We start from the raw sequence: 23,077 nt of genomic DNA on the forward strand, positions 1-23,077 counted from the left end.
TGACTTTGATTTCCTTAACATTTTATTTCAATTCAATTTATACAGCCATAATAGTCTAAAGGGGAGTTTGGCATAGATATGGCTAAAATGTTGAATATACAACATGATTTTAGTTTTTTAATGAGATAAATTAGTTTATGAGTAAAACATTTGGGCACCACTTATGGCATTTTGATTCAGTTTCTATAAAATCCTAATTAAGTTAGGATGAGCACTGAGCACTTGTCACATACCAACATTGGATCATACATGGCACAGTCATTGTTAAGAACTCTTTTAAAATTGCTCTACTAGATTCCCTATCCTTTACATTCTTGGTAACCGAAAAAGTTTGCTGAAAAGGCAAAATATGATGTTAATAACATATCTCTATTTACGCATTAGGGATTCTGAACAAATCCTTCAAACATTGTTTAGATGAATTTCATAGAAATTAATTACTGTCATATCGGAATTTCAAGATATTTTGAATTTTTTTACTGATACTAGCTTCCTGAACCTAAAACCATAATCCGAAAATGTATATTGTATAGGTAATGTATGAATGGGATTATGCAATATAACTCAGCCTTGTGAAAACAATATCTACTGTAATTTTAAATCGATTGAAGCTAAACTTGGTACAGAAATAGAAAACTGGCCTTGCTCTTTGGGTGTCTTTCCCTCTAGACTGTTCACATCCTCATGACATTACCTAAGGACAATTTAATGATATTTTTAGGTTTTTTTGTGGGTCGTTTTGTGGTATTATAAGACTACGGTAACAAACACCATACATGGGACTTGAAACTATACAATCCAGTACGTCTATGTATTCCATAGAGAAACTAGAATTGTCATTAGTATCTACTACGTAGTGAACCACCCTATTAAGCACCGGGCAATAACAAGGACCAAACTTTTCTTAACTTCTTTATCGACAAAGGTTCGGTTCCCAAAATTATCTTATAATTAAGGCCTGCATTGACCTGCCGTACTACCATTTACGGGTTATTATAACCGTTAGTTTTTGGTAATGTAAACATAAATTCATCTCGCATTCTGTAATAATATGGACTGGAATAGTTTATGACAGCACCTGCGCGAAAATGTAAACCTCAATACAATCCCTGAAAGTTACAGAAGAATAGGATTAAACGGATAAATGTTTCATTGTTTGAACGCCTCTTGCGAGTTAACTTGTTAATTATCGAGCTAAAGTATCACTTGCATTAACTATAGAATATATAACTGATGAGATAGCTTTAGAAAGCCTCTAGGTTTAGAAAACCAACCTTACTGGACAGGAGAAATTTTAATTGAATATCCGGACACTTAAAATGTCACAATGCATGTTATAAAACCTAATCTCCCAATTACAACCACGTGGAGCTACAAGCTTCTCTTTAATGAAAATAACAATAGGTTACAATGAACTATAATTTCTCTGTCCCCTATAGTAAAATCTAAAGCCTTCTGAGCCACAAGCAATTCTGAGAAGATTAACATTTTTTCTGATAATTTAAAAACCCGTTCATTAATCATGGAGAATTAAGCTTTATTAAGGAAGCTCGTGAATATCTTGGTAGTTGAAACTGTGGTTCTTTCCGTCTATGAATAAGACTATAAAAACCTAGTGTTATTATTTGATACCTGTTAAACTTCTGAAAGAACTTAAGAAAAGTGTTTAACTATTTTGATTCAGCGCAATAATTCTTTGTCTTGAGTATTATTTTTCAATTCAGTGGAGGGAGGTGACATAAATAGTAAACAGTTATAAACCTGGAATCCCATCCCAACCAAGTTATCTCATATAAGCCAATCATCTTTGTTTATAATATGTGACAGTGTTAAAGAAATTATTACTTAAGCATTTAAAACCATTGTCAGTAGAAAATTATCTTTCCACACATCACCAATTTGGAGTTATTGAGAAAAATTAGACAATAGAACAGGATAATAAATTCATAAGTTTTATTAAGAAAGACATAGAAGCACGAAAGTATTGCTCAGCAGACTTGAAAACATTTGATTTGAAACCAACATGAGGCCTCAATGGGCAACCCTTAATGGCTGCATACGGTGTGGACGGCGGGGTGGTGACCGTCGATGTCACCGGTCTGGCCGCTATAATGAGACCACGGCGCATGTGCTATGCTTCTGCATGCTTACCGACGTTATCTGTAATCTCTAAGCGGCACGACGCGATGCTTGACCTCCTTATCTCTTTTAGTTGAGGTGCGCCGAAACAGCGTGTCCCTCTAGACCGCCTATTGGTCGGCTGTGGGGTCCCGGACGACTTAGTTCTTCTTCGCTCGGAAGTGGTGGTCAACGATGATAAACGAAACCATCCTAGTCGTCGATGTCACCATGACCAATGAAGATGGTTGGCGTTCCATAGTCGAGGCCAGGGAAAGAAAGCACGCCGCATATGTCCCGCTCACTCAGTTTCAACGCGCCGCCGGCAGCTTCACAGTAACTGTTGATACCTTTGTTGTCGGTGCATGGGACACAACTGGGACATCCTGACCAATGAGGCGTTGCTCTCTCCTCCTACTGTTGTGTCTCCAAGGCGAACCAGTAGAGCCGGGACCGCTATGTTTCAACATGTAACGGGTGCGGTTCAGTACCGTCAAGATCAATAACAGGATCTCTTGCTGTCAAGATAAGCTCATAAGACTTCATTAATGTACTGGAATTTATTTAGTTATTACGAACCTGCTAGAGAAGCGGCTCTATACGAGTTTTTGATACTGTTATTAATATTACTGTCGTTTATCGTTTTGTTATTTAGTTTTTTTTTAATAATTGTTATACCTACGCTTTAATTAGTAATAGCCTAGATTAGCCATGGACTGGTATTACTTATTTATTATAAATTATTATTATTATTATTAGATGTGACATATTTGTGATTGAATCAATTTTTAATGCCTGTTTATGCTTTTCTCATTATTATTCATAAATGATCTCGTTTGGTAAAAGACTAATAAATCCAGAAAAATAAAGGCCCAAAATACCTTAACTCTCTTGTCGGCGACTTAGGTAGTTTGTTATCGTATGTGAAGTAGATCTGCTTTCTAGTTTCTAACTTTCTAGTAGTAACTTCCTGTTTTGTCTCAAATATGTCATATGTTTAATTTATTTTCGGATTATATTAATTTTAATTTCAATTATTTTTACTTTAATCGCATAGTTAGGGCATATAAACTGAAATTCGCAATGGTGAAATCATAAGAAGCCGGAATCCTACGTTTCTCTCATCACCTCCGTATTTGGACAAATTCAAGTGTTAGTATACAGTGCTACCTTGTGCATGTGTATATGTCTTTGAATGGATAAAAATCTTGAATCCATTATCCAGTTACAATGTTATACCTTACTTCCTAAGGATACAGTAATTTGTTATGTGTATTTGCACATAGGTACAATACTATTCGTCAGATATCAGACTAGAAATTAATATATTCAGGTCAAGTATTAAATATTTCTTGGCATATGACATTCTTTATTGGTGTTATTCAATTAAACACCAAACAGCATAAACCGAAATTATAAAGTAACAACTCTTATAGTACGCAATTTCTTCTCGGCACGACATCGTACATTTAAATGGCAGTGCCTCATGTCATCCGACCTGATCCCGATGTCGTTCGTTTTCAATCAGCTCGGTTGTCTGCTGTCTGTCAATGCAAGATGTGTGAAAAATGTCGGTCAAGTGTGTGTTATTTTTGCAGTATAATTTAAACAATCCTCTTGGGTTTTTATTCCATCAATAAATGTCTTCTATGATACAAATTTTAAGTGTTATTCAATTAATCTAGTTTTCATAACAATAAAGGAAAATGGCTCAATCTTCTCAAACATTTTTAGGAACTTGGGAGGTAAGATTAACCTTTTTTACGTTAAGTTTATGCATAATTAACATTATTTAAATTAATTACGTAGTATAACATTTAAAAATTATAAAATATGTAACGTCTGCAGTCATAATATTTGTTTTGTATCCTTAAATTGATTGTTAGATGTAGCAGTAGTTACAAATAATTGAATAATATTAAACCTAATACATTCTGAAAATCCCTTTTATAATAAATATTTGTATGTACTATATACTGTATATATACTCCAAAAAAAGAGATAATGCAATGTAATTACATACTAAACATGACATGCAATCATAATATTCACTTCAATGTAATGTATATTTTAATAGTAGACCATTTTGATGAAAACACTAGGCCTAGCGGTATCAATTTACATTAACGTGACCATGGAAAGGTATGTTCATTTTTTTTCCTGAAAACTACAATTTTTCCTGAAAAACAATATTGAAGAAAAAATTCGTCGGCAACGAAAATCAAAGGAGCTATGATTTTTTTAAATCCTCTGAAAACTCCGTTTTTGACAGTTTCCTATAACTCTGCGTCTGCTCAAACTCAGTATAGCCAGATTTTAAAAACCGATTATCATACCAACAACGAGAAATTATCGTACTTTCATATAAAATAATCGTACCAAACACATTTAATGAAAAAGTATGTTATGTTTGTATAATAAATTATGTTGTAATTAACTTTTGGTTTGTTTTCTTGTATAAATTTGTCAAAAATCTTTCATGGTACGATAATAACTACCCATCGTGTATCTTACCGGCGCATAAAATCAATGAAATTATCGTACCTCTGGCAACACTATCCATATAGGCCTATTTGACAGTTTGGTAATACTCCGCGCCTTCTCAAATAAAGAAGGGACGCCATTTTGAACTACCGTTGTTCCTCCACGTCTATTCTTAACCTCCTAGTTCAGTAGTGGTAATGGCACACCTTTGTGTTGGATGTTCGGTATCTCATGTGGAAGCAATTCGTAAAGACGAGTCTGACTAATACGTTAATCCTGTCAACGATGCCTGCCCGCTGCGCACTGCTTGCTCTTTTAGAAAAAAAATTAACTCGAGCTTGCAAAAGTCGAATCCCAGATCACGTGATGCCCCTGCTCCTTAACGCAATAATGTCTGAAAGGCATAAATATAATACAATAATATACTTTCCCCCCAGTTCATATGCACCTGTGATAATAATACTTGGCTATAAATGCCCAACCCATGAAAAAAAAAAGTCCATTTTCCATGGTCACGCTAATGTAAATAAATAGGCCGGCCTAGCATAGTAAGTACAGGTAAACCGAATGGTACCTTTGCATTGGTATATTAGGCCTAAATATCATTAATTCATAAATAAGTAAAGAACCTTAGACACGTCTGTTTACATACCTATTTAAATTTTTATGTAGGCTTAACAGGTTATTTAAATTATTTTAATCATTATAATCCATATCATTTACTTAAAATTAATGTCAAGAGCTATAAGAATAGTACATTTGTAATGAAAATAATTTCATTACTGACTATTGGGTAAACCATACACAGCCTTTTATATAGGTGTTTCTGATGTCGAAAAAATGCAGTTTGTTTTGAAGAAATAATGTTGCCAAAATTTTGGATTTCTTCAGACGGATATGAACTCCAGATTCAAATAATCAAGACTGTGACAGTGTTAGATTTTTTCAGACACTGCACTGAGCAGAACATGAAATGGAGCTAAACTTAACACTCACAATAACACATTGACTTGGACAATAACACAATAACAATTCACGCCTAGAGTTGAAATCTTCGCTTTACGCCTTACAAGGGATCCATGCGAAAAGAACTCTTGAATCTTTCAAAATAGCATATATTATATTATGTATTTGAAAGGCACCTCAGGTAACATGGAATAGTTTTGGGGAGGCATAACATAATACAACCTATTGAAAATCGTCAAAATACAAAAAAAAAAAAAAAAAAATACAGTTTATAGGCAAGCTTAGAAAAAGAGAAGCTTAGTCTGTAGAGTTGCTTTTAAAAATCAGAATATTAACAGTCTCTATATATTCTTAAGACAATATTATATTGCCAGGAAGAGGCGTTCTCTAAAATGATCTCCAGAGCTCTTCACACTACCTCACATACAGCTATATTTTAGGGAAAAACAACCTGGGAAGAGAATTGTCAATACTCTGCCAAAAGAAATGAAGAAAAATCAAGATAGTCACAAAAATGAAGCTAGCAATGAAGAACTCGCTCCTGCAGAAAAACTATACAATATGTACATTTTCATGAAATGACACTATTCATATTGTTAAAATTGTGAATGAAGAATCTCTGACTTCTGACTTGTCACCTGACATGCAGCTTCTATGAATGTAAACATAACCTTGACAAATCGTGTGTGTTCAATGTGTTGTGTATGGTCTAGTTTTAAAGCCTGTACGGACAGTATGTGTAAGGCTGTCAGAGAAATTAAAATGCAAGTTTAATCACGCATTGAAAGCTAAATATCCTAATGTTTTCCTAGAAAGAAATAAACACAAAACTTAACGTCAGTTATGTGACACTTATAATTTTTAATAAAGGCAGTGGTGATTTAGAATGTCATGTTGTCAGTGACAAACACAAGAATAGTATTAAAAATATTGTAGAATGTGCAAAAGTTAGTGTCTTATAAATTTCAAAAGTTGGACAAACAAGTAAGTGCAACTAAGGTACGATGGCGTTTCACCCATTATATCTCAATCTAAGTTAAATATAGGTCTAGGCTAATGATTGTACACCTATTATGTTCAAAATATTATTTAATGATTCTGAGACGGCTACAAAATATTGCAGTGTGGACTTCAAATCTTTGTATATTTAATTATGTGGTTTCTAATAAAAATTATATACCATACTTTTGATAAATAACCACATTTAAAAAACATTTATAATTTAAGTCTGTACTAACTTATAATAGATGGTGCAAACTTTAGAAATTCTGGTAGATGCCTCTATACAGTTGAAAATTGGTAGAGAATTTAAAATTGAATGAAATTTTATATCTATATGCAACTGTATGCTACACTTCAAAGCCCTTTGAACTACGAATATTCCAAGCATGTATATATATAATTATAATTTTCTTTTGTACGCTAAAAGTTAATTAAAATAGTTCAGCATTAAGATCAAAGCCTTAACCTGAGAAATTTATAGCCTCTCTGAGAGTTTTCTCACGAAGTGTACTGAGGGCTTGGTTAAATTTAAGTGATTTGACAAATTCTATTGGACAATTTCTACTGCCACACGCTAACCATGCCATGGCTGCTAGATATTTGCTTCTGTGCAGGTTTCTTTGTGAGCGGTTTATCTATAGAAAGGTTACATTTGATGTATAGAACAGCATAAAGTACTTACTGGGATTGCAGAGTGAGAATCCCAAGACTAATAAAAAGTGATCTACAATGTGTGTCTATTGTAATTCTAGAAATTAAATGCACAGCTCTTTTTTGTAGGACAAACGCTTTACTTGCTAATCCAACATTACCCCACCAGTTAAGGAAACACCATAAGTTAAATGACTAAATATTGGCATAGTAGATCTTCATGATAACATCATGTGTAATACTATCTTTTAGGGTACGTTGCATAAAAGGTCCCTCAGTCAAACTAGGAGCAACACTGTTAATATGATCATGCTGTATGAGATTAGGCTGTGTAATGTGATTTCTAAGAGTATAAGTGAAGCACCATTCTCATATCTGAAGCCAATCTTAATCCAGAAATCCTGGACCTTGTCATCATTCAAACTTAATTTATTTTTGCAGCACCAATTAAAAACAAAAAAATCAACCACTTTAGTCGCCGAGCTTATAGCATTAGATGTATTGACACATAAGTCTAGATCATCTGCAAATAAAAAACAATTTGCTTTATTAGAGGCAACAAGACTTGGCAGATTGTAGATTGTTAATGTACTGTACATTATTGTCATTATTATTTGTATAAAGATATTTTTGTTTCATTAAATATTGGCGTTAAATAAACCCTTTTAAAGACAATTATTTTGGTTTCCTAATCCAATATCTAATTTCATAACTGACTTGTCATTATGGAGTACATTATCTCAAACTCAGACTCAAAGTCCAACGTCTTAGACCAATCGGCTATTGGCGCTCCCAGAAGATCGGCTTCTCTTTAAAAAAAAAAAATAAACAGGACGAACCCCAGAATCAGCCCCTGGGGTATACCATATAGGATCTCTCTGGTTGTGGAGTACTTTTCGGTAACATAGGCTGACTGATATCTACCCTCCTAATAGTTTTTGAGGAAGTAAATGCTATGTTGTAAAAATAATAAATATGATAATTTATCCACCAAGACACATTGGCTACAGTTTCAAATGCTTTGGGCATGTCAAAGGATCTAAAGATAACATTTTCTTTGTTTTCCAAACCATCATAGATATCTGTCATTAAGGAATACACTGCCTCTGTAGTACTATGGTTGGGTCTAAAACAAAACTGAGAGGAAGACAACGATTTTTAGTTTCTTAGGATTTCATAAGTTAGGATATACCAGACGTTTTGTGATCTTTGACAATATAGGAATTATGGAAATTGGTCTAACATTGGTACGTGTATTCTTGGAACCTTTTTATATACAGGTACAACTTTACACAGCTTAAGTATATTGGGAAAAGGCCCTAAATCAATAGTTAAATTGAACAAGTAAGTCAGTACCTCACTGATGTGGTAAGAAGATATTTAAAAGATTCTTGTATTTAGGCCATATACATCAAGAGTAACACCGTTTTTTTTAGATTATTAATGGTTGAGTGAATCTCCTGAACTGAGAATTCTTTGATCTTAAAATGTTTAGTTGGCCCACTTCCTACTTCTGTTTTGCTAAAATAATGCTTGTGGTAAATAATACTAGAACACCTTGTTTTGCACGCAATCAGTAAAAAAGCTATTAAAAATAATTTTTCTGCAAAATTGCTCTTTACTGCCGTAAGTTTGCTGTTAATTATAGTTGATTATTTTATTATGTTTCATATAGCCTTAATTCCATTGTCAGAGATCTTATTACCAATAAGTTAGGCACTTTTTATTTCTATTCTATATAGAGTTTTAAGAGACTTGTATGTTTCTTTCAGTAGGATGGTCACAGGATTAGTACATTTTAGAAGACAAAAAAGATAATCTAATTCAGATTTCACTTTAACTGGGTCGTTATGATACCAATTAATGTTAGGCTTATTTGAACTGACTTAAGAGAATAGGACTATTTACCGCCCACGGAAATAATTCAGATAGTTTTTTTAACTTACAATTTAAATCATTGTTGCAATTATGGACATTAACCAATTTATTTCCCTGAGGTAATATTCCAACAGACAGTAGCCAGCAGTCTTATTTATCCTAGTTATGCTTTTCCTGTAGATACTAAAGGTAAATATTATAGCGTCATGGTCCGACACACCACCGTATGGAAAACTTCAGCAGACTATCTGTCCGGATGTACTGAAGTTATAACATTACAAATACATGCAATATTGAAAAGATTAGCTGTAATAAAACTCTGCCCACTGCAGTTCTTAGGCTAAAACTATAATATATCAAGTTTTGAAACTCAATCGACTAATACGAAGCTGACAAAGTTTTCACATTGAGTCTCCAGCAACTAGGAAGTCCAAATTCAATCCATGTAAGCATACAAAAAGATCACATAATTTATCAAGAAAAAGTTGAACGCTATCTGTAGCTTAGTGATTACAAACACCATGGCATAGTGTAGCGGGTTCAACGGTTATCGCAAGATAACAGATCAAGCAACATTGAGCGTGGCTGCTGCTGGGATGGGTAACCGTTGAGCAATCCTGTCCTTGCAAGCGGCTCGCCTGACCGACCATTGGTGGTGGTTCAGAAATCACCTTTAAGTTGTTGGTGCCCAGGTTAAGTGTTAGAGAGGGTCTCTTAGGCCTGCCTTTACCTGGTAAAATAAGACCTCTTTACTTACCTTGTACGAGTATATGTCACATAAAGTATATGGATACCATTTTAAATTATAAATACCATTTCTGCAGCTACTTAAGGTATCTTGGCATAAATCTCGTAACGTTTTCGTTCACAAATATTATAGTACAACCTTAATTTTTTGGCAATCTGATGAACTCTGTGGCAACCTGGTATTTCGATATTCGTAGTGCCTGACTGATTCAGACAGTGCTCCGAAATACATATAATGTCACAATGTTTACTTACAATTAATAAGTTCAAGAACTATATTTTGTTAATTATTACTTCCTGCACATTCCAGTGCATCAAGGTTAAATCTTTAGGTTTATCTGTACTGTAACCTCTAAAAGACTCCATACTGCTGCAAAAAAATTGGTTGGCTGATCACTGAAAGATTGCAGAATACATGAACTTGGTATATGAAAATGTTGGGCACTTTGGTATTATCTGGAGGCCACTATTTTTGAACAGTTTTTCTTACCAGGGACCTAAAAAATTACTTTATTAGAAAGAGCAGACTTATTTGACTTACTGTGAAAATTACATGTCATTATGACAACCAGTTGGCTCTTCTTTTCTTCCTCCTGAAAGGAAGCGATGTCGGTGAGAAGGAGCCCACTCTGTCCCTATCAACTATATGTCCCTGTCCCGAGGGATGTTTTTTTTACGTTCGCCAGAAGTGTTAGTGGAATTCAGCCAAGAACGCCACTGAAGCCAGCAACACTAATGGGCACAGGCATTTCCAATTGGTACTTTCCCAACCTCAGATCACATACCAACTTTTTCATGTTGGACGATCTGGCCCACCACACTTCTGGTGAAACAAGAACATCTCGACCCAAATATCCCAAATAGTAGCTCAGATCATGCTTGTAAAAGTTATCTTTAACTTTGGTACTACTTGATATATATGTGATAACCTATCTAAACCTACTTACATCGCTTAATAATAAGAAGTAGATAGAAGCAGAGTGGTTTACTAGTTGCCAACATCACTTGCTTTTGGAAGGCATGAAACAAGAACCGATCACAATAATGACATATAGTTTTTACAGTAAGTCAAATAAAGCCTGTTCTTTCTAATAATGTAACTGTTTTAGGTCCCCACCACGAAAAACTATTCCAAAAATAGTGGCCACTAGATAGTATCAAAGTTTCAAAGTACCAAATATTAAAGCAAGTACATTGGAGTCCCCCTAATCCGAACACGTGTAATCCGAACGTCGGTTAATCCGAACAGGTCCAGGAGGAATTATTTATAACGATAATGAACAGTTATAGGAACTAATTACTTAAAAAATGAAAATGGGTGCATCATTTCGTACATAAACAAAAAAAACTTTAATTAAATAGACATACAGTATTTTATTAAGATAAATTGTGTACGGTACAGTACATAAATAATGAAGTTAAATACAGTACCAAATTGAAACTTATAGGTTAAGTATGAGTTAAATTACTGTATTAAGAAGTGAAATCAAACAAAAATTGGACGTACAGTACTGATATTATTATTGAGTACAATATTAATTGTTAAAAGACATAAATTCAGTTATTGTCTTCTGTCGCATTGAAGAGTGTCTATTGGATGACGCGTAGTTTCACCATCGTGTCATAAACATGATATCGGCAGGTGTAGCAGTAGCCTGTTGCTCTAAGTATCGTAGTGCAAGGTTAAGCGCTGCTGCACCATCTGCGTGTGGCACCAACTCTCCTTATCACCCAGGTTCTCGTCGTCCCGTAGCGCGTGGACCCGTACAATATCCAGTACGCTCACATTGCTTAATAATAGAACTCTCACACTAAATACGGTAAATGTGCTTAGTATTCGCAAACATGTTCATTTGCCAAGAAATAAAATGCAACAGTCAGAAAACATATTTTAATAAAAAATGTTGATAATTCTATAACAAAATAGACCCATCTCAAGTTTAAAACCGTATTTTTCTGTAATTCTGGCTAATCCGAACAATCATATAATCCGAATAGGGCTCGGTCCCAATTAGGTCGGATTAACGGGACTCTACTGTAAATAAAAATAAACAAGGTTGGAGAATGCACCAATATATGTCTCATAACAGACTTCACTGAGGCTGCATGCAAAGTATCAAATCTGTAACTCACTAGACAGACATACAGACAGTCATATACAAAAGAAACAGACTCAAAAATTACAAACTCATTCTTATCTATGTCAAAATCAAGTCAATTGAATGGAAAATTTTAAGTCATAGATGAAATTTTCTCGAAATATCTTGCCACATGATACATTGATACTTTTGATTATCAAATTTAGATTTCATAGCAGTGTTCAAATAATAAAAGCTCTGGTGAGCTAGGGGAAGTACTATAACATAAGAATTTGCTGAAATCAAATCTTGTCACCAAATTTTAACATTGACTCTCCACTTTATTATTTTTTCATTTTACTCTATGAATAAAAATGTTACATCTTAAGATCTCATATGGCTATTCTCAGTTTGTTTACAAATTTTATTTATTCTGCTATTGTCTTGTTGCCATCTTGTTTATCCATAAGACCAATGTAATAATATTTGCTGACACTCAGCCAAATCTCATAGAGTGACATGCACCATCATTGAACTCAGTATAACCTATATAAAAATAAAGCTTCATGCAAAATTTCAAGTCAATAAGTTAGTTCATTTTCGAGGTGTTGTGTGTACAGGTAGACAGACAGATATGAAATGTTTCTTCGCTAATGCTCAGCCAATCAATATAAAGTTAATATTGTATCATATATAACTCTTGTACAAAATGAGTTTTGAAACAGAGTTGATAAGTTGAATTATATCATGAACACATGTGAATGTTTTCATGTACTCTATGAATGCAATCAACTGCAGGGTGATAGGAATGTTTTCTAATTAGCTGTTTTCAATCGTTATGACATGCAACCGGTTTAAATTTTATGATGCATATAATTAAATATTGTCAGGCTGATTTTTTTTGGTATAAGATTGATGAAGAGCTCGTACAGTTAGTGATGTAATTTATTTTAGTATGTTGGCAACCATCATGGGGGTATAAAAAATGGAATATTCAGCTGTTGAGTAAAGTATTAGAAATTTGGCCATTTGGACTATTTTGAATGTTTTTAATGTTCTTTGACAATATATTATAATGTATTTATTATTTGAAACTAGTATTTTTGTCATTATTATCATTATGTTTTTGAAGTAGTGGTACATTCATGATTGTATAGTAAAATACTAGTGAAAATGCTGTATACATTTTTGTCCAAAAGTTTTTGTGTTTATTTTAGTGGGTTATACAATTTTTCATTTCACAGTTATTGTACATGCTACCACTGTTTAAGCTCTGTAGAAGAGATCAATTTTTTGGTAATAAGTTTTTTAATATTTAAAAAATGTAGATACATAAATTCTTTTATGTAGATACATACCCACTACTTTCAGTTTTAGAACTATATAAAATTCTCTAACCACACAAACATGAAAATCATACATTTTCTATATCAAATTTTGAACCTTTAAACTACCTGTATTGTGTTAGTTTTTGGGCATTGTAGATGAACTTTTAGAAAAACTTTCTTCAATAATATATTTTATGACACAAAATCAATTTACTTTCAATTTAGTGCTGTTTGCTCTAAATCGGAGTAAAATTCTATTTACCTCATTTTATTTTGCAGATTGCCATGTGCATAATACAGCCATGTTCCGGGCCTAGTAACCCAGACCCAACAGGCATCGAGGGGTGAGTTATTAGTTTATTACCTTTATTTTTTATTCATTTTATAGCTATTACAATAATAATGCAATTTTATTGATGTATTATAAGACCAAATTCTTGGAAATACAAAAGTAAATGAAATATTTCAAGTCCATAAAAACTGTGAGAGGCAATACAACTTGGGGTGAAAACGAAAACAGCTGTGTAGAATATTGGCTAAGTTGACATGGATGCCTTATTTGATACAGAAATTGCTAGTAGTAAATTGGAAAGGGAAGCCAAGAGTACATGTTATTTTTAACTAGTTCCATGAATACTAATTTTAAACATAAAAGATAACATACCTTGTATGAAATTGTAAATACCTTGAATGCAGTGTATTCTGCTGTGAAGTCAGTAACAATAGAAAATCTAATCAGTTAGTCTTTGTTTGACCTTCCCTTTGAATTGCAAATTATCCACTGCTTCTATTAATGTTTTATCATAGCAGTTTTCTCAGTTGTACCACACCTAAAGCCAGCTGATCTTTAAAAAGTTATTAAACATAATATATAGTTATATATAAATAGGTTATAGAGAACAAAATATTAGAGAAATTGAGGTATAAAAGATCATAATGTTTTCCAAACTGACATTGACAAATGTGGCTCTGATCAAGTATTGACTAAATGAGGGTCTAACGGCTTGTATGGGGCAGATCATTTGTTTTTAACAAACCTCAGTATAAAGACCAACTTCTTGCCTATTTTTGTATTTATATATAATATATATAAATAGTTATGTATTTATTGTTATTGATTTATAATTTTACCCTTTTAGTGCCAAACACTTTTAAGGGGATGGCGCTGTCCGTGTGTGCCAAGAACTCTTTTGGTGTTTGTGATCAGCCAACTAATTCATAAAGTTTTTGAAAAATAAAGATAATGAGGTGATTTTTCTTTTATTATGAAATTAGGCTATACAACTTGTAACATTTATTCAAATGATAAAACATGTTAAAATTTCTAAAAAATAAAAAAAATAAAGCTAGAATACAAAAAATGTAATTTTAAGATCTTAATTTATTTCTATACATCTTTGTTCTTTATGTATTTCAGAACAAACATAAAACATTAAAAAAAAGAAAGTATCTGTATAACGGGCTTTAATTATTTGTGTAGTATTTCACAAAATAATTCCCAACTGTTTAAAAAATAAACATAATAGGAAAATTTTTGTTTTTTTTTTGGGGAAAAAGTAAAATATGACTTATAATGTTTATTAGATGATAAAATCTGTTGAAATTTTAAATTTACACAACAAATTTTAATTTTTTAATATTTTATGTGTTGATAAAAATTTCTATTTTTTTAATCTTAATACTTATGTATTTTTTAACTTACAACTTGGCACTCAAAGGGTTAATATTATGTTGTATATAATGTTTTAGATATGATATATTTAACAAGATGATGTTAACACCATATTTAGTTTTTTTTTAATAACCAAAGCGTTATTATGATGTCTATGCATTTATACAATTATTTTTACTTAAATTTCTAAAATTTAAATTATTACACTTTTTTATGAGCTGTTAAAGCTGTGATAGGAGTAGGCCATTTTACTTATAAGAAAAAGCGATGTTGTCCATTACATTGTCATAAATGCTTAAAGAAAATACAGATTTCTTGATTCTACTGACCTGCTGGATTTAATACAGCACTCCAGTTCACTCATAGACAGTACTGTTGTGTTATGTATCTTTTACTAGGCATGGGAGGGAGAATTGTTACATGACAACTTAACTTCCCCTTGTCTATAGTCTGTGATGGTCACCCATTCACCAACATTGTTTAGATTGACAGAATCAATCTATTTTGTCTTCCTGTCGGACGTAGGAGGGCTTAACCCTTTGAGCGCCAAGTGCCGACATATCGGCAAGCAGAGTAGTTACGAATATGGCCAACTGCCGAGGTATCGGCAAGAGCGGTACACGTGAATACGGCCAAGTGCCGATATATGGGCAAGTAATACTTTTTTATTTATTGATCGCGTAACAAACTAAATACTATCAATATTGGTACAAAACTAAAGCTTTTGAATATAGCTGTAAGAATATGTATTATACATGCAGTACTGAAGCGGTGTTTATGTTACAAAACAAGCGAGAAGTTGCGTGATTCAGAAGGCTGTGGCGGCGCTCTCAGGTGATCGCTTCCCGCGTCACATGGTCATTACTTGTTATTTCGCGCCATTTCGCTATTGTTTGTTTACAGCTAAGGTTATTTGAGTCTTTGGTGAGTTGCTGTGTATAATTCTTCTGTTTAGTATTGTTGGATGTGAAATATGAGTGCTCCCAGTAAAAAGAAACGTTGTCAGTCTCCTGCAAGTGAGAATACATTAGTAAGTGGTTTACAACGTGAAGGAAATGCAGCTTTTATTGATAACAGTGATGATAGTTTTCAAGATGACACTACGAGCAGTAGTAGTTCATCTTTGGATGGTGACAGTGAAAGTGTTGATGACACAGACGCTGACCCGGACTTTGAGCCGTACCCGTCAACATCGGGACAAGGTAGGCCTAGGCCTAATGGTAATTTCCACCTCCCTCCAACCCCCAACTTGTATGAATCGTCATCGGAAGATGAGGCCCCACAACATAGCCAGAATGCTAGAGGTGGTCCAAGACCAAGAATGAGAGTTGGTCGTGCTCTTGTTCGAGGAAGAGGTGGGGGCAGATGTCGACCCGACCCAGAACCAGAAAGTAGTAGTTGGGATGAGCTAGCAGAAGAAATTGATCGTGGGTTCGACCATCAATTTACTTTTGAGGAACAACCTGGCCCTAAATATTGCCCTCCGGTAAATTCCAGGCCTATAGATTATATCAATCTGTTTTTTACCGCTACATTTATTGCAACACTGGTAACAGAGACAAACCGCTATGCAACTCAATTTATGTTGGCTAATGTCTTATCTCCTCAAAGTCGCATGAAGGATTGGGTCAGGGTTACTGTAGATGAAATGAAAGGGTTTTTGGCTGTCATTATAAACATGGGCATAGTGAGAAAGCCTAACATTAGAAGTTACTGGGCTAAAAATGCGGCTCACTCTACACCTTGGTTTCGAAAAATGTTTAGCCGAAACCGATTTGAGTTAATTTTGAAATGCTTTCATGTTGTTGATGGGAACACATTGGCCAGAATTGGTGAACAAAACTATGACCCCTGCGGTAGATTCCAACCCGTCATTGAACATGCCAACCGACTTTTCAAGTTTCACTATACCCCCTATCAAAAAGTGTCCATAGACGAGTCATTAGTTGGCACGAAAAAACGAACAGGTCTTACTCAATATCTGCCCAAGAAAAAACATCATCGCTGGGGAGTAAAACTGTGGGTACTGTGTGACTCAGTTACACACTATTGTTTGTCTTTTTTTTGTTATAAAGGGGCACAATACGCAACTGATAGTGAACGGAGAGAAATTGAACGCAGTGGCTTGAGCCATTACGTAGTAATGAAACTACTGCAAATGGGAAACCTTCTAAACAAAGGATACCATATTTTTTTGGACAATTTTTTTACCACTATTTCACTGGCCAGAGAATTATATTCAAAAATGACCTGGTTGACTGGTACAATTCGGAAAAATAGAAAGGGAGTAAGAAAACCTTTGCTTGGAAAGTATGGTGTTGGTCAAAAAAGGTATCTCAGGAAAGGACCCATATTGCAGATGGCATGGCGTGAGAAAATAAGCAATAAATCACAGTTTATTTTAGTTTCTTCTAAAAGCTTGGCAAAAACAGTTCAATTTACACGCATGAGACGGGGGAGAGTTATAATAAAAAGAAAGCCAGACATAGTTCATGAATACAACATGGGTATGGGTGGTATAGACGGTACCGACCAGATGTTATACACATACTTGGATGAAAGACGTAATATGAAAACATGGAAAAAAGTAATCTTCAACATTTTTGGTCGTATGGTACTCAACGCCTACATCTTATATAAATTGAACACGACAGAAAATGTACTAAGTCGGTTTGAATTTACAGTTTCAATTGACGACGACTTAGCGCTCCCGTGGCTGATGACCAGGACCAATGTAGAAGCTGAAATGGAGAGAGCTGATGGTCCAAGGAGACGGGGTTTACAAAAATTTCCAAATGGTAAGGAAAAAAGTTGTACTGTATGTAGCGGCCGCAACAATCCTGAAGGGAAACGCCGGAGAACACGGAACATGTGTCTGAACTGTGAAGCCGGTGTTCACCCTGAATGTTTCATGAAACATAACTGCCCATAAAAACCTGAAGGATAAAACTGTAAATATGTAAATAAGTGTTTTTTTGTGTGTTAATTTTTGTGTGTGTTTTTGTATCTCATTTTATGATTCAGTGCTTATTTCCACTTCATTGGCCAGACATTTGGCTTCACCAAAACATATTTGCCTAAGGTATGTAAAAGTAACTATTTGTACTTATGCTGAATAATTAATTATATCATACATGTTGTTTGAGATATTTCTTTCAAACTTTGTATTTTTATTCTTAGATAAATATGAAGTAACATGGCATATATTAGAAATGAATTAAATTGTGTTGAAATGTCATTATGTAGCTGCAAAAATTAAAATTTACTAATAAAAAAATATATACAAAATGTAAACTAAAAAATTAATATTTTGCAAAAGTATGAAAAATATTTAAATAGCACTTGCAAATAGTTCAGATTATTACCTGCAATAACAAAAAAAACAGAACTCATTTATGTTTATTTACTCAATTGTTATAGAACTTACCGTGAAGGTCTACAAAAACACTGATTTAGGACTGGCCATATTCGTATGTACCAGGCGTAATTGGTCTGGCCGTATCGGGTTCGCCCCGCGCTAGCTGCTTGGCGCTCAAAGGGTTAACAAGTTTCTCACATAAATTTTAGATTGTGATGGTTAAATAAATTAGACAAATTAGACTTCCTACCAACAGACAGAATAGATTACAATAATTGTATGTTTATTTAGTAACATCTCTATACTCGTCTACTTTTAAACCATAAGGAAATACTGTATCAACAAAATGTAATTCAACTATCTATGTAGGTTTTGTGTTAGAAATGGTATTCTAAAGAATCATTCTATCAGTAATCTGTGGTTTAGAGGTTAGTAATTTAAAGTTTCTATTTTAGTTTAAAATTATTGTTTTATAATGACAAAAAAATGTTTAATGATAGACGGTTAATAATAACCATAATATTTGTAGATGATCAAATATCAATTTTGAATGTATGTCATTTATCTCTCATTATACTTACTCACAGTAACACAAATTAATATAATTTTTGTGTATAATAACCTCAAACAATCTTTTTCATTGTACTTAGAACAGTAGAGTTTTGAGACATGAGGTAATAAACATTTTTAGTGTGTAATTGAGTGGTTGAAAAAGTTCTTATAAACACAATTTGTGGCCAACTCCTGAATTCAACTGTTGTAGAATACAAGAATAATTTGTAGTAAAAGATTTGTAATGAAAGGAATTTGTAATAACAGAATAAATTGTAAAATCCTAACTAGCTTTTAAACATAAAATTAAGTACAGTACTCAACTTTTCTAACTCGACTATTAAAAAAAAGTTCCACAAAAATTGGCCATTTTTATGATATTTTATGTTTTGTTCTGTTATCACCCTGAAAAGAGATTTGGAGCTAATATGTGCTAATTTAGAGCTGATATTAAATTTTGTGTTCCGTAGTTGTGTGGCCATTGGGAAGTTATTGATGGATTTCTAAAGAATTAGATGACATTTGACAGAACATCCACTTGTAGTGCGTTTGTACAAAACATTCAATACACATATAGGCTTACAACTAATATTACTAAAACAGTGAAGTTGGAGACTTACTTATTGGATGCAAAAGTAGAGTTCATAAGTTTATTTCTTTGTCCACTTCTTAGGACGGTGATGAAGCTGGACGAGGGTGGGGATGTGACGTGGACAGTGTCTCCCGGTGCAGAGGGTCTACCATTGGTCAGCTGTGAGACCTACGATGTCTTCCACACGTCCGTGTCGAACGTGATAATCCGCTTTGGGGCCTACCAGGGTCACGTTATAGAGTTCAGGGTAAGTGAGAGAGAGAGCTGGTCGGTGTCATCATTGGTCCTCAGTCTTGATTTGAATTTATGATCTGTCCCTTTACCACCATCTACTTATTTCATTAATAGGGATAAAAAGAATGCTAGTGAGAGGTTACTGTTGCTCCCAGTTGGTTTACAGTAGCAGTTTTAAATGAGTGATGCAATTGAAAATCGTGCGAGTTGTGAAGTGCGGTCGGTAAAATGTTTTTTGTTGGATAAGCACAATAAACCAATTGAGATTTATCACCAACTCTTTGCAGTTTATGGAAACGATGTGGTTACTGAAGGTAGAGTGGGTTAGTGGTGCATTATATTTAAAAATGGCTGAACTAATGTGCATGATGACCTAACGAAGTGGACAGCCTAGCATTGTAACCGATGAAATTGTCTGAAGTCGATAAGAAGATTAAAGAAGAACAACGATTCACAATAACAATATTCTCGCTTAGCTCACTTTCCTCAAATTTCAAGAAGTTTATTACATGAAATTTTTATGTAGAGGTTAGTTTACCATATATTTTATGCAAGATTGGTACTGAAAATTTTAACAGAAACCCATAAAAATCAGCGTATGGCTGCTTTATTGACATTTTTGGACACTTACGAAAAATATTGTGACTTGCTGCTCGATCGAATCATTACAGTAGACGAGACTTTGGTCAAACATGTGAATTGTGAATCCAAATTCCAGTCTATGGAGTGGGGGCACACGCACTCCCCCAAAAAACCAAGGAAATTGTCGGCACAGAAGATTATGGCAACTGTTTTTTGGGACAGGAAAGGTGTTCTTCCTGTTGATTTCTTAGAACATGCAGTATTTTATAATGCTGTAATTTCAAAACTAGTACACTGCTATTACAAGTTCCTAAATTTGTATGATGACTATGTTGAAAAATAGTATTTTAATGTCACTTTCAATGTTTATAATACAATTATTTTCTTGTACTTTGTTTTTTTGTTTATATTAAAACGTATCTACTTTCTGGATAGCCCTCGTTTTATTCTGAAACAGATAATGAGCTACAGTGGACATTGAGAAATCATAACTGAAAATAGACAGAAAAACAAGCCAGTGCTATGAGACTTAAGAGAAACTATGTGAAAGTGTTTTTACGATTTTCCGCTGGATTCTATATGCGTTCAGGAAATACTGTTTAGTGACGTAGCGATCGGTAATAATGCTGGCGGCACAAAGCGTGTTGATCTATTTATTTGATGTGCTCTAACTTAATTCAAAGATCATCTAAAGGTGTTCCATCTTTCCCAAAAGTGATGAGTGAGATTGGTGAGATAAAAGTTATTTCACTATGTTGGAGTAAAGTTATACCAATTGTTATAATGATATAAGACATAGAGTTAGCAATTAATTGATTGGCAAAGCATAGTGAAGCCTACCACTCTTGAGGGTGAAAAGAAAACGGAGTTGCTTGTTGTAAGCTAAATAAGCAAAAAACAAGCCTGACCAGTTGAATTTGGTGCAAAATGAGTTACTTTATAGAATATAAATAAATATAGTTTTGAATAAGTTTTAAAATAGATATACCAATGTTAACACTTACTATAGGAGGTTGCAGTTGCAAACCAGTGTTCAGATAGTACTTCCAATATTAGACACTGCATAATTTGATATAATTGATTTTAGTTAATCCGTTTTAATTTTTTTACGTTTATCAAAAATGTGATTAAATATTGTGAAATCTAATATATTAGTAACATTAAATTGTAACTATACCACCAAGTGTAGTTGAATGATTTAACATATTTTTTTAAACTTTTTTTCAAAGTGGATTATACAAATTTGGTCAAGAATAACTGAAGAATTGAGCGTTGAGTAAGTGAATTGGGTACAAAGAGCGTAATGTTTGAAACAATGTAGTAAATCAGTGGTGATGCACAAACAGTGGAATTTGACTTATCTGTTTACACAGCTGACTGTATGCAAAACTGTTGTATGGAGATCAAGGTGACTTGCTACAAGTACTAAATAACAATATTATAACACATCTGACTTATCTCTGAAGTTGAATGTATAGTTGTTGTAATAACAGGTTTATTCTAAAAAAAACCAAGTTAAATATAATCAACATTATGCATTTTTTACACCAAATTAAACAGAATAGAATATTATTATGAAAAGTAAGTAATAAATAAAACATTGATTTTGAAGTATTTAAGAAAATAATAAATTAGAGACCACATGGAAAAAAGTCATAAAGAAAATTATAATATTAAATATGAGATTGATGTTAAATTTTATGTAACTATAAGATATATAATTTTTTGTAACTATTAAATATGTAGTTAAATATAAATGCATAAGGTAATATATAATTTTGACTCTGTGTATTGAACAATCTAACATATTTATTTAGTTTTTGTCAGCTCCAAGTATATTTATAACTGAGATGGTTTGACAAATGGTTTAATTTGGAATAATGTCCATTGTCCAAATACTTCTTGATGTAGCCTTCATTATTTGAAAATTTTACCCAACAGAACATAGTTATTGTGTTTGCTATTCCTAGTTTAATTTTTGTTACTAAAAAAATTAAAATACAATTTTGAGCAATTAGTATATTTTGAAAGGCTGAGTACTATTAAAAAAAAAAAAACGTATATACCCCAGTACTAAGAAAATATTAATTACTTTTTATTCTATTACGTGAACCCAAAGTGGTAAGTTTTTTGGTTTTCCTTTATTTTATAGTTATTTTTGTTGATGTCTAATGGTGGTAAATATTTGATTCCTGCAGTAGTTCCAAGTACTTTGCGTGGAACTGGTTCGATCCACCATATATTTAATCAGCCTCAAGCTTTATTAAAAACTTGTGGCAAAAGTGACTTTTTCCGGGCTTAGAATTGCATCTTTGGTTCGGAATGAAGTTTGCTGTGTGAAAAGTGATTATAGATTGGTGTGTAGGTGGACCAGACTGAGTCACCAGACCAGATGCTGATGACTTGTGAAGGTTGGTGTCTGCTACACTGTCGCAGGACAACTACCTCGGAACCTGGGAATGCCATGGATGCATCGTTCAGCCTCCTGCCTGCGCTTGAGGACGGCTACTTCTCTGACCTAACCATTGTTGCCAGCAACGACAAGAAGGTGGGTTGGTTGATTCTTGTATTAAGTGCTGAATCACTGCAAGCCTGTAAGGTGAAATTAATTTATGCAGATAATCGGTGGTTTTCAAAGTAAAAGAAAATTACAAAATCATCTTAATATTGATTGTAACATAAGTCTCAAGGAGTTTGTTTTGAAAGACCAAAATATATATTGGAAATGTATTTTGAAAAAAATATGAAAACTGATAAAGCATTTATTGGCTGGTCGTTATCAAAGCCTATCAGTCAAGGGTTTGGAAAAATGTCATTTCTATCAATCTGCCCATC

General features: G+C 33.5%; 1 protein-coding gene across 1 annotated transcript in view; it reads left to right on the top strand.

Annotated features, from left to right (window-relative positions):
• Positions 1-3,629: 3,629 nt before the first annotated feature.
• The window catches only part of LOC124370870, a 57,653-nt gene continuing 38,205 nt past the window's right edge, over positions 3,630-23,077 (top strand). The window contains exons 1-4 of the mRNA XM_046829173.1: positions 3,630-3,863; positions 13,532-13,596; positions 19,508-19,673; positions 22,608-22,790. Coding sequence (XP_046685129.1) covers positions 3,825-3,863; positions 13,532-13,596; positions 19,508-19,673; positions 22,608-22,790 — 453 coding nt within the window. The 5' untranslated portion in view covers positions 3,630-3,824. The remainder of the gene's footprint in view (positions 3,864-13,531; positions 13,597-19,507; positions 19,674-22,607; positions 22,791-23,077) is intronic.

The sequence above is a fragment of the Homalodisca vitripennis genome, unplaced genomic scaffold, assembly GCF_021130785.1.
Source record: "Homalodisca vitripennis isolate AUS2020 unplaced genomic scaffold, UT_GWSS_2.1 ScUCBcl_583;HRSCAF=2921, whole genome shotgun sequence".
Lineage (NCBI taxonomy): Eukaryota > Metazoa > Arthropoda > Insecta > Hemiptera > Cicadellidae > Homalodisca > Homalodisca vitripennis.